The sequence below is a fragment of the Glycine max genome, chromosome 19 (genome assembly GCF_000004515.6).
Source record: "Glycine max cultivar Williams 82 chromosome 19, Glycine_max_v4.0, whole genome shotgun sequence".
Classification (NCBI taxonomy): domain Eukaryota; kingdom Viridiplantae; phylum Streptophyta; class Magnoliopsida; order Fabales; family Fabaceae; genus Glycine; species Glycine max.
The window spans coordinates 33819430-33836908 of NC_038255.2; the positions used below are offsets into that span (position 1 = coordinate 33819430).

Here is a 17479-nt window from a genome sequence, read left to right on the forward strand (position 1 = left end):
ACCGCCACGTAGCCGAAGTCGTGCCCTTTTGAGTGGTGTTGCCACTTGCAACTGTTCGTGAAGGTAAGGTTGTCGATGTTTTTGGTTTTTTGTTTTGTATTGCTTGAAGAAGTTATAGTATTAAGGGTTTACTTAAGTAAGAGTGTTAAAATGTGATTATCGAATTGTTGAGTTGCCCTAACAAAGTCATCTTTGAATATGCGAAAAGGATTTGAAACAAAATAAGTTAAACTCGTGCCCTTTTGTGTTTAATTGTTAGCATTTTAATTGGTTGTGGTTGTACCTTTAAGTATTACATAAACTGAAAACCCTCTTTCCCATTTGGTATACCTAGACATGTATTGTGTGTTTTTCAAAAACCCTGCAAGGATACTCTCTGTCAATGGAAGAAAAATAAAGTGAGTTAATTTTATTTATGTTTTTTGAGTTTTTGGCTTCTATTGTGGTCCAGTCACCATCAATTTCCGGGTAAAAGAATGGCACCCACTTACAGAACATGTTCATGCTACCAAATTGTCAGTTGTATTCCTTGCCATTTTCAGAATAAACAACAATGCCAAAATTCCTCTATATGCCATCCATTTGCAATTGTTCATTCAGTACCATGTGCTTTGATATGTGTATAATATATGCTTACAAGCTTCTCATGGCCTTTTTATGACTCCAAATGAATATTTAGTTATGTTATTTATTGGCACACATTAATTTGAAGCCTAGAACATTAAATAATGAAGCAAATACTCCAAAGCAGGCCCAAAACAACAACAGTACATGTAAATGCAAAAGAAAGCAGTGTTTGACTGTTTATATATACTATCAAAACTTGGATTTAATTCATGGGTCCAACTATTTGACACCCTCCTTTATTTTCTTCATACCACTTGTATTTTTTAAACTCCTATACTACCCATGTCCCTTTGTACCTGCAATCCCTTCTATTTCTCTCCTACCCTCTAGTCTCTCCCAAATTCACACCCCTAAACCTTTTGATGCTCTTCTTCTTCTTCATCCCGTGCATTAGGTTTTTATCTTATCTCTCTTCTCTCTAGTAGAGCTCCTGAACTTCACCCCTTGTCTTCCTCTTCATATCGTTTTACTTTGGTGTGTTTTGTTTCTCTTTTGCATTTTAGTTTTTTATTCGTTCTTGTAGATAATTTAGGAAAAATTAGTTTTCATTATGTATCAAAGATCATATTAATATAATCCTTATAAAGCTTGGATAGTTGTCATGTTACAAGTCCATTTTGTGAGGTTGAGTTAGGCTCCAAGGTCAAATTCTAAGACCTACTAGTGTCACTATTGATTTAGTATTTACAAAAATGTCATGATCTATTTTTTCAGACTTCTAAGTTATAATCTTTATTGCCAATATCATACTGATTTGAGTTGTATTTTTATTATCCTTTTGGTTGTTACATTTCTAGGTTGGTTTCCCTCTGCTTATGTAGGGAGACAGGAGATGATACTAGCCAGCAAGATAACAAAATAACTTCACACGATACCAACATTGGTCTTTTGATTAGGTGAGGCAAAAATTGTATATTATAATCACGGAATACATGCAGCATTTGAAAAGCCATAGCATGTGCTTGCCATTATTTTTGGGTGGTTCTATCATGTCATCTGTGCAGTATGTTGTATATGTGAGTCATAATTGCAATAGGAAATAGCACTGGCAGTTTGAATATGATATTGATAAGTTTATTATTGCCATTTGCTTAGGCCCTTTGGTCAGGAACTTAGTTTTATGTTGTCCATATTCTGTAGCATTGTTTGTAATTGTAAATGAAGATATGGCGAGAAACATTGTATTTAAGAAATCTTCCTATGCATCAATATGAAAGAAGTAATTTGTATCTATTATTTTTTTAGTTGCATGATGTCTTTCTAGTCTGTCTGAAATAAATTATGGCCTGTCATTGGGTCCAAGGGATTTAAATGGTGTTAATAGAATATCTATCAAAACAAGACTCGGACCATAGATTAAATAAATTGGATTCCACTCCTCAAGCTTATTAGACACCTCAATTTTTTCCCCAATGATGATGTCAACGTCATTTTCATTGCTAATTCTTTGTGTCCAACTCGCAAGACCGTTGAGAAGCACCTTAGGTTCCTAAACCCACCCAATACAATTCACTAAGAGAATAAAAAGTTTGTGGCTAATAAGAGAGGCAGAAAACTGAGGAATCAAACCTTGCATGTCCCCTAATGCATTTCGTATCTGGCGTCAAGGTTTATGTTAGCATTATATAATATGTACTTTGTTAAAATGTGATCTATGGAGACCTAGCTCTCATACATCTAAAGAGAGAAAAGTGTAGGGAGGTTCCATATATCATGACTTTACTTTGTTTTACTATATTTTTCTTGATGATCTACCATCAATTTCATCGAAGCCTGGAGGTAAATTTCAAATGTGAAAACCTATTTTATTTTCTGTTATCACTTTTTTAAATCATGCACATTACCAACGGGGAGAGCTAAAATAAATTTTCCCTCTTCAAAGCATCAACAGACTAGCCTCTCATCCTTTAATCATTAATGTACTCAGTGAGCTTTTCAATCAACGACATCTCTAGAAATTGATTTAACTGTTAAAATGTTCTGTTCCTCAGCTTTGTGTCCCATCCACCAATATTCCAAAAGGAACGTGGGACTCGTTGTGCATGGTTCCAGTCAACCAACACTCCCACATATAGAATCCCATTTTTCTTCCACTAATTTACCCCCCACTGTTACAAATAATTATTAATATGATTTTAAAAATATTTATTTTAAAAGTTAACAAAATATAGAATTATATGATAAGAATGACAATAGTCAAGTATATGATAAGAATGACAATAGTCAATTAGATTATGACAAAAAAGAGAGTCTAATGTTTTATGATATATTTTAAAACTAGTGTTTTAATATGTGTAGAGTGTGTATTGCATTTTATAAATATTTGTTTGTATATTTTAATTATAAATAATAAAAAAGTATTTTAAAATTTATCAATTATATTTTAAATTTATAATAAATAATTTATATTGTAATATAAGGTTATCATTACATTAAAATGAAGAAACAAGTATATAAAAATAAAGATAAAAGAAGGTATTTTAAGATGATTAAGACATATTTTTGGCTAGTTAGGGGGATAGAGTTTCACAAGAAGGGAGCATAGTGTTCAAAATTTATAATTGAAAGAGTTGAGATTGTACTAGGGGATTCATTCTCGCTCCAAGATATCGTATAGTAGTAAATTAGTTTAAAAAATACTGAAAATTAAAACATGCCACATGCATGTCTTCTATTAACTCATTTTATTAAAGATTGGTGAGAGCTAAGGCGAAACTAATCAAATATGGGGGCTGGAGCAGGCAGCTGTGAAATGAAGCACCTATGATATTGATAATTAATTTGTCCTTTTGGGTCGTTGTGCAGTGAACAGCGTAGAGACTGTATTATGATGTTGCTTTTGGGGTTGAGTTTCAACTTTGAACAAACAACAAAAGTCCTTTATCCTGAACCTGCCTGAGGAGGCACAAATGTAGTGTTTTGTGTTGATGATAAGAAGATTAGAGTGCTTCCTGTATTAATTAATGAAGGAGTGCCATCTGCTCAGCCTTAATCTACATATCCCCCTCCAAAATAAAACCAAAATTATCATATTTGATACTCATATAAGCAAGTACTGTATCATAATCTAATTTCTCCAACAAAATATACTTTGTCATAATCTAATTGACTATTGTCATTCTTCCACTAATTTCTCCAAATTGTGCAAACAAGCCCTGATCAAGTTGTAGGTAGTTCTTGATGTTAGATATTGGGCTGTATTAAAGGACTCCAATACCACAGAATTGTCTTCCTCCCTTATAAATGCATTGTTATTTACTTTATTAATGTCACTATTGTTGTCTTCGTCGTCTTCTTCCTCATTCTTTGAAGCAGCAATGTTGTTGTTTTTTTATGGTTGCGATCGAGATGAACCAACGACAACATTTTAGTGTGTTGGCCATGGATGGTTGTGGTCTGACGTGTAAGTAATGACCAACATGTTAAGGTCTATTCTGCTCCTCTCAACTTGTTTCCTTTCAGTTGCTGCATCTATAGTAACCTCTACATGTGGCAACAACAGAGACATACAAACATTAGAGTCCATAAATGATACTGTTATTATGAAATTGATCTTTTATATGTTGAATTTCCTGTTTGTACCTACATGCATGTTATATCAGATTAATGCAAATAAGAAGAAGATCTTATGTGTCCTCTAATAAGGCATACACTTTTAATTACACCCAGCTTCCATATGAGGCACTAGGTTCAATTACTATTGTCATCTTTTAGAGTGTCATTTAATCATGAAAATTGGTCTGTAACTTATGGCAGGAACATTCTCAAGATAATCATTTGATTTGTGATTTTTGAAGCTGAAGGGTTTTTTCATCATAGTGGGCTTGCTTCTCAGTAACGTGTAGGGAGTAAGGTGATTCATTCATGAATTGTATAACCTTATTCCGTAGCTTTTTTACTTTTGATGATATGCATTACACATTTATATTATTTATAATTTATATGTTGTTTAAGCAATATAGAAACCAAGCATGTAGCCTATTGCCTATATGCTTATAAGAATGGGACCAAAGCATTGGACATTGTATTCTTCAGTAGTATATGTAGTAACTGCATTAGGTGTATAAGTTATTGTTGTTTTACCTCTGTCAGTTGTTGACAGAATTCGATGCCCATGTCTTAGCTGTAGGCAACATTCAATTACTACCCAATGACTTGAACTCATGTCACTAGCCTCTGGACTTTGAACTCATATAACTAGTCACAGAAATAACATGTTATATATGGTAGGGGCCTCAATTCATCATTTCATGGCCATAATTTGAGCAGTTTTTGCATGATCCCTTTTTTTAGATAGAAAACAGTGTTAAATCATAGAGGGAATAATTGTTATATCCAAATAGGGGGAACAAAAGACATGAACTACAATTCAACAAACCAAAATCAATAAAGTAGCAAAGCTGTAGTATACAACACAGCAAAGTCAGAAATGTCAAATCCCTTGAAACAGCCATGCACCATTGAAGTGGTCAGCATTGTGCTCCAACTAACTGCAATTGCTATTGTGTTTTCTACTGTAGTGTTTTGTACAAAAGGTGCAGTGCTGCTGTGTTTTCTACTGCAATTGGTGTTGTCGGCGTGTCATGCATATGAGATAACTGCCAACCCACTTAGCTTTCAGTTACAATGTGTAACATGGATCGAAGTTGGATGAATGCATCATGTATAACTGAACAGTACGAGCATGGTGTTGAAGAGTTTTTGCAATTTGCTCAAAGTAAAGCGCAACCTATGTGGGGAAAATATTTTTATCCATGTGTCAAGTGTGGAAATGGGAAGCGCCAAATAGTTGATGACATAAGGACTCGTCTTATTTGTGAGGGAATAATTCGTAGCTACACAAAATGGATATGGCATGGGGAATCCCCCGATACAGCTGACATGTCACAGGCTGAGGAGCGTAATGCAGAAATTGGAAATCCTATAGAAGAAATGATTCGCGATCTTGGGCAAGAGGGGTTTCAACAAGCACATATAGCCTTGTATGACAACATAGAAATTGATTCGAAAAAGCCTTTGTATTCCGGCTGCACATCTTTCACAAAGTTGTCTGCTGTGTTAGCTCTGGTTAACTTGAAGGCACGATTTGGGTGGAGTCACAAGAGTTTCAGTGAGCTGCTGATGTTGTTGAAAAACATTCTTCCTGCAGATAACGTTTTGCCAAAGAATCACTACGAAGCAAAGAAGATTTTATGTCCAGTTGGGATGCAGTACGAAAAAATTCATGCCTGTTGTAACGACTGCATTTTGTACAGAGATGAATTTGCTGAACTTGATTACTACCCTGTGTGTGGGGTATCAAAGTACAGATTGAAGAACGGGGATTCTAGTGTACATCCAATTGCTGGCAACTCGCGTCCAGCAAAGGTGTGTTGGTATCTCCCAATAATACCAAGGTTGAAGCGGTTGTTTGCTAATGGCGAAGATGCAAAAAACCTGACATGGCATGCAGATACCAGAAAATCAGATGGATTGCTACGACATCCTGCGGATAGTCCGCAATGGAAGGCAATTGATCATCTGTATCCTGACTTTGGGGCCGAGCCTAGAAATTTAAGGCTTGGCCTTGCAACGGACGGAATGAACCCATATGGAAACTTAAGCACTAACCATAGCTCGTGGCCCATTTTGTTGTTCATTTATAATCTCCCTCCGTGGTTGTGCATGAAGCGAAAGTATGTAATGCTGAGTATGATGATACCTGGTCCAAGACAGCCAGGTAATGATATTGACGTATATCTAAGACCCTTAATTGACGATTTGCGGAAATTGTGGGAAGAAAGGGTTCATGTATGGGACGCAAATCTGTAGTAGTCTTTTTTGTTGCGTGCAATGGTTTTTTGTACCATAAATGACTTTCATGCCTATGGGAACTTAAGTGGATATAGTGTCAAAGGACATCACGCATGTCCTATATGTGAGCAGAATACTAGTTTCCGCCAACTTAAACATGGAAAAAAGACTGTATATACCAGGCATCGAAGATTTCTCAAACCTTATCATCCGTATCGACAATTGAAGAAGGAATTTGATGGAAGTCAGGAACATGAAACAATGCCGAATCCATTAATTGGGGATGAAGTTTTTGACCGGGTGAAGGATGTCGTATATATGTTTGGCAAGTCCCAGAAAAAACCATCATCTAATGCAAACATGTGGGAAAAAAAGTCTATTTTCTTTGATCTTCCATATTGGTCTGATCATCATGTCAGACATTGTATAGACGTCATGCATGTGGAGAAAAATGTTTGTGATTCTTTAATTGGGACTCTCCTAAACATTAAAGGCAAGACAAAGGATGGTTTGAAGTGTCGTCAAGACTTGGTTGACATGGGTATACGTTAGGTCTTGCATCCTATCTCAAAAGGTCCACGGACATATCTGCCCCCAACATGTTACAAAATGTCAACTGCGGAGAAGAGAAGTTTTTGTCAATGTCTACGTACTATGAAAGTCCCACAAGGATACTCTTCAAACATCAAGAGCCTTGTGTCTGTGACTGAGCTTAAGTTGGTTGGCTTGAAATCGCATGATTGTCATGTGTTAATGCAACAACTTTTGCCTATGGCAATTCGCGGGACGTTGCCTGAAAAGGTCCGTGTTGCAATTACTCGCCTATGTTTCATTTTTAATGCTATATGTGCGAAGGTCATTGAACCTAAACAGTTAGATGATTTGGAAAATGAGTTTGTCGTGGTCCTTTGTCAAATGGAGATGTATTTCCCTCATTCATTCTTTGACATAATGGTACACTTAGTTGTTCATCTGGTAAGGGAAATACGGTGTTGTGGTCCTGTGTTTTTAAGATGGATGTATCCAGTGGAGCGGTACATGAAGGTCTTAAAAGGTTATACCAAGAATCAATATCGACCAGAGGCGTCAATAGTGGAAAGATATGTTGCTAAAGAATGTATTGAGTTTGCCTCACAGTACGTTAACTCATTGAAACCAGTGGGGCTTCCTTCATCCCGTCATGACCTGGCAAAAGTAGGGAAGGGCACACGTGGATACAATATTGTGACAATGAGTAGACATGACGTGTCACAAGCTCATTTGTATATATTAAACAACACAACAGAGGTGTTACCGTACATAGAGGCTCACAAAAAACATGTTAGAGAAAGTCACCCCAAAATGAACATGATGAGGGTGTTGCATGAGCACAATAAAACTTTCATAAATTGGTTTAGACAAACAATATTTGCTGATAATAGTGTTTCCAGAAGACTAACATTGTTAGCCATTGGCCCAAATCTAAATGTCCTTACTTGGAAGGGATATGACATTAACAATTACTCCTTCTACACAAAGTCACAAGATGATAAAAGTTCCGTACAAAACAGTGGGGTCAGTGTTGATGCCGAATCGGATCACTTCTGCAGTACATCAGACAACAACCCCATTCGAGCATCTATGTGTTACTATGGCATCATTCAAGAAATTTGGGAGGTTGATTACACTGCATTTAGAGTGCCTGTTTTTAAGTGTCAGTGGGTCAACGGGACAACGGGTGTGCATCAAGATCCATTGGGATTTACTTTGGTTGACCTTAGTAAGGTGGCATATATGGAGGAACCTTTCATTATGGCAGAACAAGCCAGACAAGTTTTCTACTCTGGTTTTTCAAAAAACTTGCCTCCAATGAATGAACCTGATGAAGTCGATGATGGACATGTAAATCGTGTAGACCATGATGAAGGTTTATGGGAGAACATTCCTACAGGAATTGTTTGAAAGTAATCCTTTTTTTATGTGTAAATATAATAATATTTTTACTATTACGCCTTTCTTTTAACGTTGCACGGTAATATTAATTTTGTTATTTTTTCACAGGATCATGGCCACACCTCCAAGGTCTCCTCCACAGTCTGATGGTCAATCAGAGGCCACTTCGAAGAGGAGTAGAACAATGACATGGCTTAGAACATTGACATTGAGAACCATGGATCAGCCCAGACCGGCAGTTTATGTCGATCCCGCTATTGGGAGAGCAACGGGACCTATGCGTGAAAAGTTCCACAGCTATCTAGGGGTAGTCGTGCGAGAAAAGGTTCCCATTATCCACAACAACTAGAAAGATGTACCTGAAACGCTTAAGGAGATAGTGTGGAATGACATTTTAGTAAGTCCTCATGTTTGTGTTTTATTTATTTTCATGTTATATTTTGAAAGTCCATCTTTACATTAACAGAACGCAAAGTAACTAATGTATGTATGCAGGCAAAGTTTGATATCCCAGAAGCCGCAAAGGTGAAGACGAAGGTTATGTCTACGGTTGCAACGAGATGGCAACAATTTAAGTCCACATTGACTAGCAAATTTGTCTTTGGTAACACTAAAGGGCAACAAATGCAGGATGTTGTTACAAAATATGGACTAGATCCCGAAGCTTGGAAACAATTTGAAGCAACCCGGCTGACACCTAACTGGGAGGTTAGTTTTGCATGGAATCGTAACTTGAAATGAATATTTTTACACCAATTTCATTATTTTCATTTCAATAAACTTGATGCCAATTATGTATACCACATTACAGGGTATTAGGAAACGAGCACAATCAATTCAAAAACACAACGACTACCCTCACCTACTTTCACGTGGGGGATATGATTTGCTTGAGAAGAAATTATTAGACGAGAAGAGAAAAAGAGTAGAAGAGGAAGCATTGTTGAGTGAAAATCCAGCAAGTGTTGACGACCCCCCATCTCCAATTAAAAGACATGTTAAGTGGAAGGTTGCTCGGACCAGGGCTTATGGCAATATGACATCTGAGTCGGCACAGGAAATAACAGATAAAATAGTAAGTTGATTAATATGTTGCAGTGTTCATATGTTTAGTAATATGTTGTAATCACAATCACCACATGTTTTGTGTTTCTTTGTGGCTTGTATTGCGTAGGACTCCTTAGAATAGCAGGCTACGCAGGGCTCCTTTGTACCCCATGGTCGGCAAGACATACTGAACACTGCCATTGGGCGACCTGACCATGGGGGTCGCGTTCGTGCAGTGGGCTCAGGTGTCACTATTACTTAGTACTACGGAAGGGCATCAAGGACATGCAACAACTCATCCACATCCATCACTCAACAACAATTAGATGAAGTTGTTGCAAGGCTTAGGGAAGACATGAGTGGTCAGATTAGGGATGAATTGAGGAGTCATATTAAGGAAGAATTGAGGACTCAGCTAGAAGAGGAAAATAAAAGGAGCTTGGAAAGAATGACTATGGCATTGAAAGAGGCTATTAAAATAGAGTTGTCACATAAAGGATCCCCAGAGTCAATCATAATTCAGCCAGACATACAACAATTAGGTGCGCGTGTCAGCACTAAGGGAAGTAATGCTCAAAGCAATGTTCAGCCTTCACGGGAATATTGATATGAACCCTCATGGCACAAGGGCTGACTTAGGATCGTCTAGGATTAAACCTTGATGGAAAATGCGGAAATTGATTAAGGAAAGGATGGAAAATAAGGTGGTTAATTTTGTGGGTCTTAATAAGGTGGTTTCTGGCATAAAATGGATGAATGGGATGGTAAAACGTAGGTTAAGTGGTGGCTGGACAGAAATATAGAAATGGCAATAACGGAAGCTACAGGGCTCCAAATGAGGTGATTCCAAAACGAGGTGAAAGGTCTCGTTTTGAAATTCAATTTAGGCTCAAGAATCACTTAATTTGAGTGTGTAAAATGGGAGTTATGGTCACGAGATAATTTTGGGCAGAGGTGGATTTTCTGGAATTGTGGTTTGAAAGAACAAGGGTGGAGATGATAGGAAGGAAAGAATCACTCTTTCCAGCGAGGGCAACACACAAAGGTTGTGAAAGTCCTTTGATACAGCCAGGGTGTTCTTGAATCACTCAAGAATTTAGGAGAATCACTCTCACTAAGATAAAAGAGATAAACTCTAATTTTCTGAATAAAACTCAACTTGTCTTTATTGATAAAATGGTTCAGCTTATATAGAAGCTTTACAGCAGATTTTAGTAATGACCCACTAACCTAGAATTAAAATAACTTAATGCCATTAACCTAGGGAATTAAAACAAACTTAATGGCTGAGTGTAACTGAAATTGTTGGCAACCAAAAGTCACCCCCAACAGCCAACAAGTCAGCCACCATTTGGTCTCCCAAAAGGCTGATGCCTAGGTTGCCAATTGGGCCCTTATTACAACTTGAACTAAAGCCCTTTTAGTTGATTAACCCAAAACATATTTTTGGTCAGCCAACTTTACAAGGATTGGGCCATTATTTAGACAAACTAAACACTCTAAAATTGAAATAAAGTGGTGTCATTTAGTCCTCCATTTGGGCCATGATACAACTCACAACCTTGGACTTTTCTCCTTGAAACTTGGGCTTGTATTCAAATAGTATGGACAGCACTTGTTGAAGAGCTTCCTTGGCTTTCCTTGCTCTAGCCCTTGTCATAGGTCCTCCAAGTCCTTCAAGTGGATCCTTGCCCTTGCTCTTGGTCATGTCCTCATCAAATATGATGGTGATGTGATACCAAAGATGGGATTGTATGTGCAGCATGAGGATGGTACACTAGGGTTGATGGCCATGGGGAAAATAATGGATGGGGATTCAATCATACACACCGTGGCTTATGCAAATGATTTTGTAAGGGTAAGTGTGGATACAGTTATCGATCCTGACGCTGAGATCCCCTATGGCACCTCAAAAATTTAGTATGTGAAGCAGGCCGTTCATACATTTGTAGCTTGGTCCACACACCTTGTTAAAGTTGTATTAGATGAGGTAGCACGTTTGCTTTCACATACATGAATTAACACATTCATAGATTACACATGAAATACTGACCCACATTGATTAACCATGTAGGATGCAGAAATTATTCCGCACAAAGTGGATGCAGATGGAGATAAGCCGGCTAATGTGGACGCAGATGATCCAATGCGTGGCCTGATAAAGTACAACTTTGATATTTACGACAAGCCAGTGGAATTCAAATTTGATGGGAGTAAATTTGGAATTGTAGATGCACCTTCATCCATATTCCTAACATATTCTGATGTTAGTGAAATAATAGCAGGAGACAAAAGTTTGAACATATCTATACAACAATTATGGTTGATGTAAGTGAAATCCTTATTTTATTTGTTTGTCATTCATTCTATATCATGATCCACTCCAAAAATTTCAAAATGGTGTCATTAGGTATATGCATGAGTGGAGTGAAACCTTGGGTCAAGGTTCCAGCTATGCATTCCTTGAGCAACGGTCGTTGGTGGTTTCAAAGGATACATGTGGCGAATGCCAACAATATCTTGAAAGATGGCTGAAGGAATCTGACCGAGAGGTGTACGTTGGACCTTACTTCCATCAGTAAGTCATGTTTAACAATAATACTTTAACCGATGTTTGGCTCTATACGTATGTAATGTGCATGAGATGCAAGGCACATTGGCAGCTCCTACTTTTGTGTCCTAGGCAACATGTTGTTGTTTGGTTGTGTTCGTTGCGTAGGAAACCTGATATGCATATCAAAGCTGCAATTAATAGGTTAACTCTTAACATATTACTTTTTCCATGCCTTCTTTAATGGTCATCATTGAATATGTTGTTGTTCTATATGCGTTGATGTGCTTTTTTTAAACCAGTGTAATGACCAAATTAAAGACGGGTTTGTCTCCTGAAAGTAAGGCAGCTGCACCTAAGTGGATTGAAGTTAAGGTTAGTGATATGTACCATGCGTTATTGTTGTCTACTTATGTGATGTAATTTTGTAATGTATAGGATATTCAAATTGTTTCCATATGTAGAGTCACATTCAAATCGGATTTTATGAATGTGGATATTACGTGATGCATTGGATGTGGAACATCATAACCAGCGACATCAAGAGTGATTGGTCCATGGTATACATAAACTTGACTTTCTAAGAGTGTTCGGTATCATTGAAATTGAAATTTGTTATTTGTAGTACTAACTTTTAAATATTAATACTTGTAGTGGTTTGGTGATGAGACACCATTGGACAAGGACAACATCACAACAATTCGAAAGAAATGGACAAGATATTTTTTAAAGACTGCGTGTAAAAATGGCTAATGATGGGCTAGGGACTAATCTCTTTTGTTGTATTTTAGACAATTGGTTTTGTTATTTTTAGTCAGCACTTTTGAAATTTTGAGTGATGGTACTAATATAGTGACCAATGACAATTGGTATAATGGTCATGTGCTCAAACTTCATGGTCTTCTGTTTTTAGTATTAGCTAGTCATTCACACATGATATGATTTGGATTTCACTTGTGTTTTGTTGGGCTTCTACATGCTAAAGCCTTCTCCTTTACGAATTACATTAACTTGCTTTCCTTAAGGTGTTTTGGAAAGATGTTTGAGAGGGTTTTTAGCAGGGTTTTTGAGTGAAAGGCGCGCCTGTTGACTATATTCAAGACCTATCTTCGCATTCTTTCATCCACAGGTATTACAATATAGAAATTCATCATAGTTTTAGCATGGTAGTAAATAGGAAATAACGTTCCTTTGAACTACATCTACAATTTTATTTTCATGTAGAGACAAATATATGGTAGCATTATATATATAGCTAATGTTAAGAATTTTAGTTGTTAATCCCTGTTGGTATGTTCTCAGATGACATGATCACTATTGGAACCTCCTTCATTACAGAAGAGGTATGTGCTTTGATAAATGATGATAAATGATATATTCTTTGGAGCTGGCAATTCCCGTGTGTTGATTTTCTGGCTGCATTATAATTTGTGTTGTCATGATTATTTTATTGGAACTAATTACAGGTTCCAGGATACTCTTCATTGCGCAGAAATCTATTGCATCTTGCACCAAGGTATGTGCTTTGAGATGGTATTTCAACATATTTTCCTGGTGCATTAGTTTTAAATCATCAAAGGATACCACTTGAAGCTGATATTTATTGACAATATCATATTCCTGTCCTCTTGCCCGATTGGCAAATCTTTCCAAAGAAGTGAAGGAGGATCTTGAAGATCCTCATAGTAGGTAACTTACCTGTATTTAAGACTTCTTAATACTGAAAATTTTCGCTTTACATCATATTCTACTTCACTCATTGTCCATACATATTGTTTTCTTTTGCCATTAGTCTAAATACCTATGTTTTGTAGCTTTCTACAGTGGCAAATAACTTATGCTGCTTCTATCTACCCTGAATTCATAGGTATAATTTTGGTTGGAGTCATGGGAAAGAGAAACTTGAATTTGGGAAGCCAAGTAACTTTTTCTTCTATAGTGATTTTTTTTATTGTTTCTCTTTGAAGCCTTAAATTTTTTATGAATTAAATTTTGCTTATGCCTTATGACTTCTTTCTCTGATGTTTCAACCCATTGCTATTCAATGTGTGTTCTATTTTTTATATGCATAGTTAATTGAAAAATTTGCTGCATTTTAACTTGTATGTCCCATTTTTTTTTTTGGTATTTTGGTTATTCTGTTTATAAATGTTTTGGTTCTAATAATTTTCCTGTGATGATTTTTTTTCTGTCCACAGAAAATAAGGAACACTCTTTGCTATTATATGCTTCAAAATGATTTTGAGGAAGATGACTATTTTGTAGGAAAATCCTTATTGAGAAATATCAAATAGTGTATTTTTTTGAGTTTAAGTTGTAAAGAAACGTGGAAAACATAGATACATAGTAAACATGCATGGGTTGTAATTACTTAGAGTTATGTGAATTGTGATACATAGCTAAGACAAATTTTTGTCTGAGTATTTACATAATAACACACATATATAGATACATTTATATGCACAATAATTCTAAGGTAAAGGCATATTTAGTTCCACACAATGCACTTGTAAGATAAAAGCTGCAGTGTGCTTTTTTTTTTTTTTTTGGAATACTTTACCATGGTACATGACATTTGGAAAATGAACATTGTGTTTGGAATGAAATCCAATCTGACCCTTGATGCTTGGGACAAACCCATGCTGGAAGGCCAAGAGAAGGTAAATGGTTATGAATTCCATTCCAGCCTACTCTTTTATCTTAGATGAAAGACTAGGAAACAAATTTCTAGTTGATACTTTGATGTTGAGCACTTGTGCTTTATTCAGCACAAAATTGTTTTGTATGGAGACCAGATTTTGTTACAAATCAGATGCTTTGAAAGAGATTCTGACACAGATTTGTCCAAGTTATTGCTATAATAACTGTGCCTAATTGGAGAGATTGTTATGTTGCTTTTTGGAATTCGGGCTGGGTGATTGAAATTTGAAATATTATTTGATCATTTCACAAGTAATTTCTGCTTTCCTTGGTATGGGTTACAACATCAAAAAGAAAAGAAGTGATGCTCTGGAAGTGACTTTCTGTCAAAAGAAAGTAATGGTTTTTGTGTAAAAAATCTTCATAAAATTAAATCTGATCTGTAACTCTAGATAATAACTTCAACTATATTCTATTTCCTATATTATTTAATTTGTATATGCGAATTTGGGAATTCTAGTACTGTCCCTTGTTGCATGCATGCCTTTTAGAAAATCAGTAAGTTATTTACATTATTAAGTATTTTTTAAATAAATTCTTATCTACTTTTTTTTCCTGGGTGCAAATATTTTAAAAGGATCTTTCTATGGCAATCCCATACTTGATACACCTACAACAGAGGCTTCTTTGATACAACGGTAAAAATAGATGAAAACACGTCATAAAATTTTCAATTTTTTTCTTTATGTAGGTGTTTCTTTATTTTCTGTGAATGATATGAAGCAACTTTTTCTTTGTCATAATTCAATTATTATTCTTTTAGATATATGGAATTCACACAATTTATCACAGAATAATACCAAGTTATCACCTCAGTCAACTAGTCTTTTTTTCTCATCATATAAAATAATATAGTTTGATGCCTGTTTAAGCCTTATGTAATTTTTTATCTGTCATGTCATCCTCTTCTTTAATGACATTTATATTATATTGTGTAGTTCGGTGTCTATGATCATATGTATTTCCTCGGATTTTCTGTTTTCTGTAGGTATCCATCATATTGCAGACCAAACATATGGCCTAGAAACGCTTTACCAGAACTTGAAGTGGGTATGCCTTGAAGCCTGAACTGGTTTTTCATTTGCTTGGTTTGTTAATCTTATTTGTGGCTATATATATTGTTGTTTATAGGTATTTTTATTCTGTGGTTTTACATAAATTATCGTTAGATTATTATTGTAGATGAGTGGTTACTTGTTTACCATTTTGAGCATCATCAACCAGTTCAAGCTGAGTGGTTAAATGTTCCTAACTTGAAATATTTTTATTAATAATTTTGTTTTGTGTAATTTCTTATAAGTTTTTTAATCCTTTCTGAATAAATGATTAATGCATTTTGAACTTAAAATTAGAAGGTTAAGAGCATGATATTCATACCTCTTCCAAATGATGATAGCATTAGATGGCACTAATAACTTGTCTTGGTTTATTTTTTGTAGATGGTACAATGATTTGCTACAATTCATCGTATATTTATCTTTGATATGTAGCTTTCAAAGCACTTGGGAAACTGATATTTGACATTGGATTGATGTTGGCATATCACTGCGATCAATATGGTAAGACAACAATTGATATTTAATTTGGCTTTAGACAAAGGCATCTTGAAATGCCTATGGTGTTCTCCTAGATTTCTATTTCATACAAATTGTTTCCTGTGGGAAGTCAGACTACTTTTCAAGTAAAGATTTCTTCACTAGTTGAAGTGACATTTCTTATAATATTGAAGCTCTTATTGTCTTAATGGTTTTATGTGGAATAGGAATAATAATCTGGTCTAGAGATTTAATGTTGAAATAAAAACACATGATTTCATTCTTACCCCCTAATATCTGATGAAATTGTTTTAAAAGATATAACATTGTATTGGCAACAGTAATAAGTTACCTAAAAATGATTTGTATTCCCTTTTTCCCCTTTCACATTGCTCTATATGGTAGAAGTCATCCTTAAATTCTGCAAGGTTGGTTGACAAAATTTTTTATTTTATATTTGTGCCTGTATCAAGTTAAGGCCTTAGGCCACTAGTATGAGTGTCAATGCACTCATTCTTAGGTGGCATGGCAATTGCCACTCTCTCATGCCTTTTGTTTATAACTAAGTTCTTTTACCTATTCTACTTTTTTTTTCATTTCTATTGTTGTCCTAAGTCCTAACTTTTGTCACACTCAAACAACTTTTCAGTATCCAAAGGGATGAAAATTCACAAGGATGAAGGTCTGGAATCAATACTTCATCGCTCCCGCTGTCATAAAGGACGCTTGCTATATTATTTTCCTTCACAACAAGGGTAAGTTTGTTATAAATTGTCTCCTTGCTTGTTATAAGATTTCTTTGTCATAAATAAAGGATGTTTCCTATATTATTTTTTCCCTAATTTTAAAAATTAAGACAATAATATGTATTGAATTTTTTTTTAATTTTAATATTGTAATTAGAAGATGATTTTAAGATTTGAAAAGTATCTGAACTTGAATATTTTTCTTATATATAACTATCAATTACCGAAACCCCTCATATGAATCCTACTAGCTATTATCTTGGTCTTTTATCATTATTTTAGTTTAAACAATGATTTTAGGTGGCCTAGTGGAGGGTTGAACCTCTGATAAATTATACCATGCACAACTCTTGAAAAGACTTTTATAGGGGATATTTGATGTACAAGCTTGATGGCTAGTGTAAACATTTTCTATACATATAAGTCGTGAAGGAGATTGAACGTGATGCTAGTGGAGGAACACTTATATTTTGATGGTTGTTTAAAAGGCATTACATTTGTTCCTATGGATGTCTTTACTTCTGGACTAGGTTATAGCTTGGAATCAT

The 17479-nt window shown here is 35.5% G+C and overlaps 1 protein-coding gene and 1 long non-coding RNA gene across 2 annotated transcripts; both read left to right on the forward strand.

Moving 5' to 3' along the window:
- The first annotated feature begins 5262 nt into the window (after positions 1 to 5262).
- LOC100808406 (uncharacterized) lies at positions 5263 to 6438 on the forward strand. Its single transcript, XM_006605098.1, has one exon. The coding sequence runs from the start codon at positions 5263 to 5265 to the stop codon at positions 6436 to 6438; it is 1176 nt and encodes a 391-aa protein (XP_006605161.1).
- Positions 6439 to 15651: 9213 nt separating this feature from the next.
- On the forward strand, positions 15652 to 16936 carry LOC121174085 (uncharacterized). Its single transcript, XR_005889850.1, has 3 exons — positions 15652 to 15700; positions 16141 to 16209; positions 16835 to 16936. It is a non-coding gene; the product is annotated as an uncharacterized lncRNA (long non-coding RNA).
- The last annotated feature ends 543 nt before the right edge of the window (positions 16937 to 17479 follow it).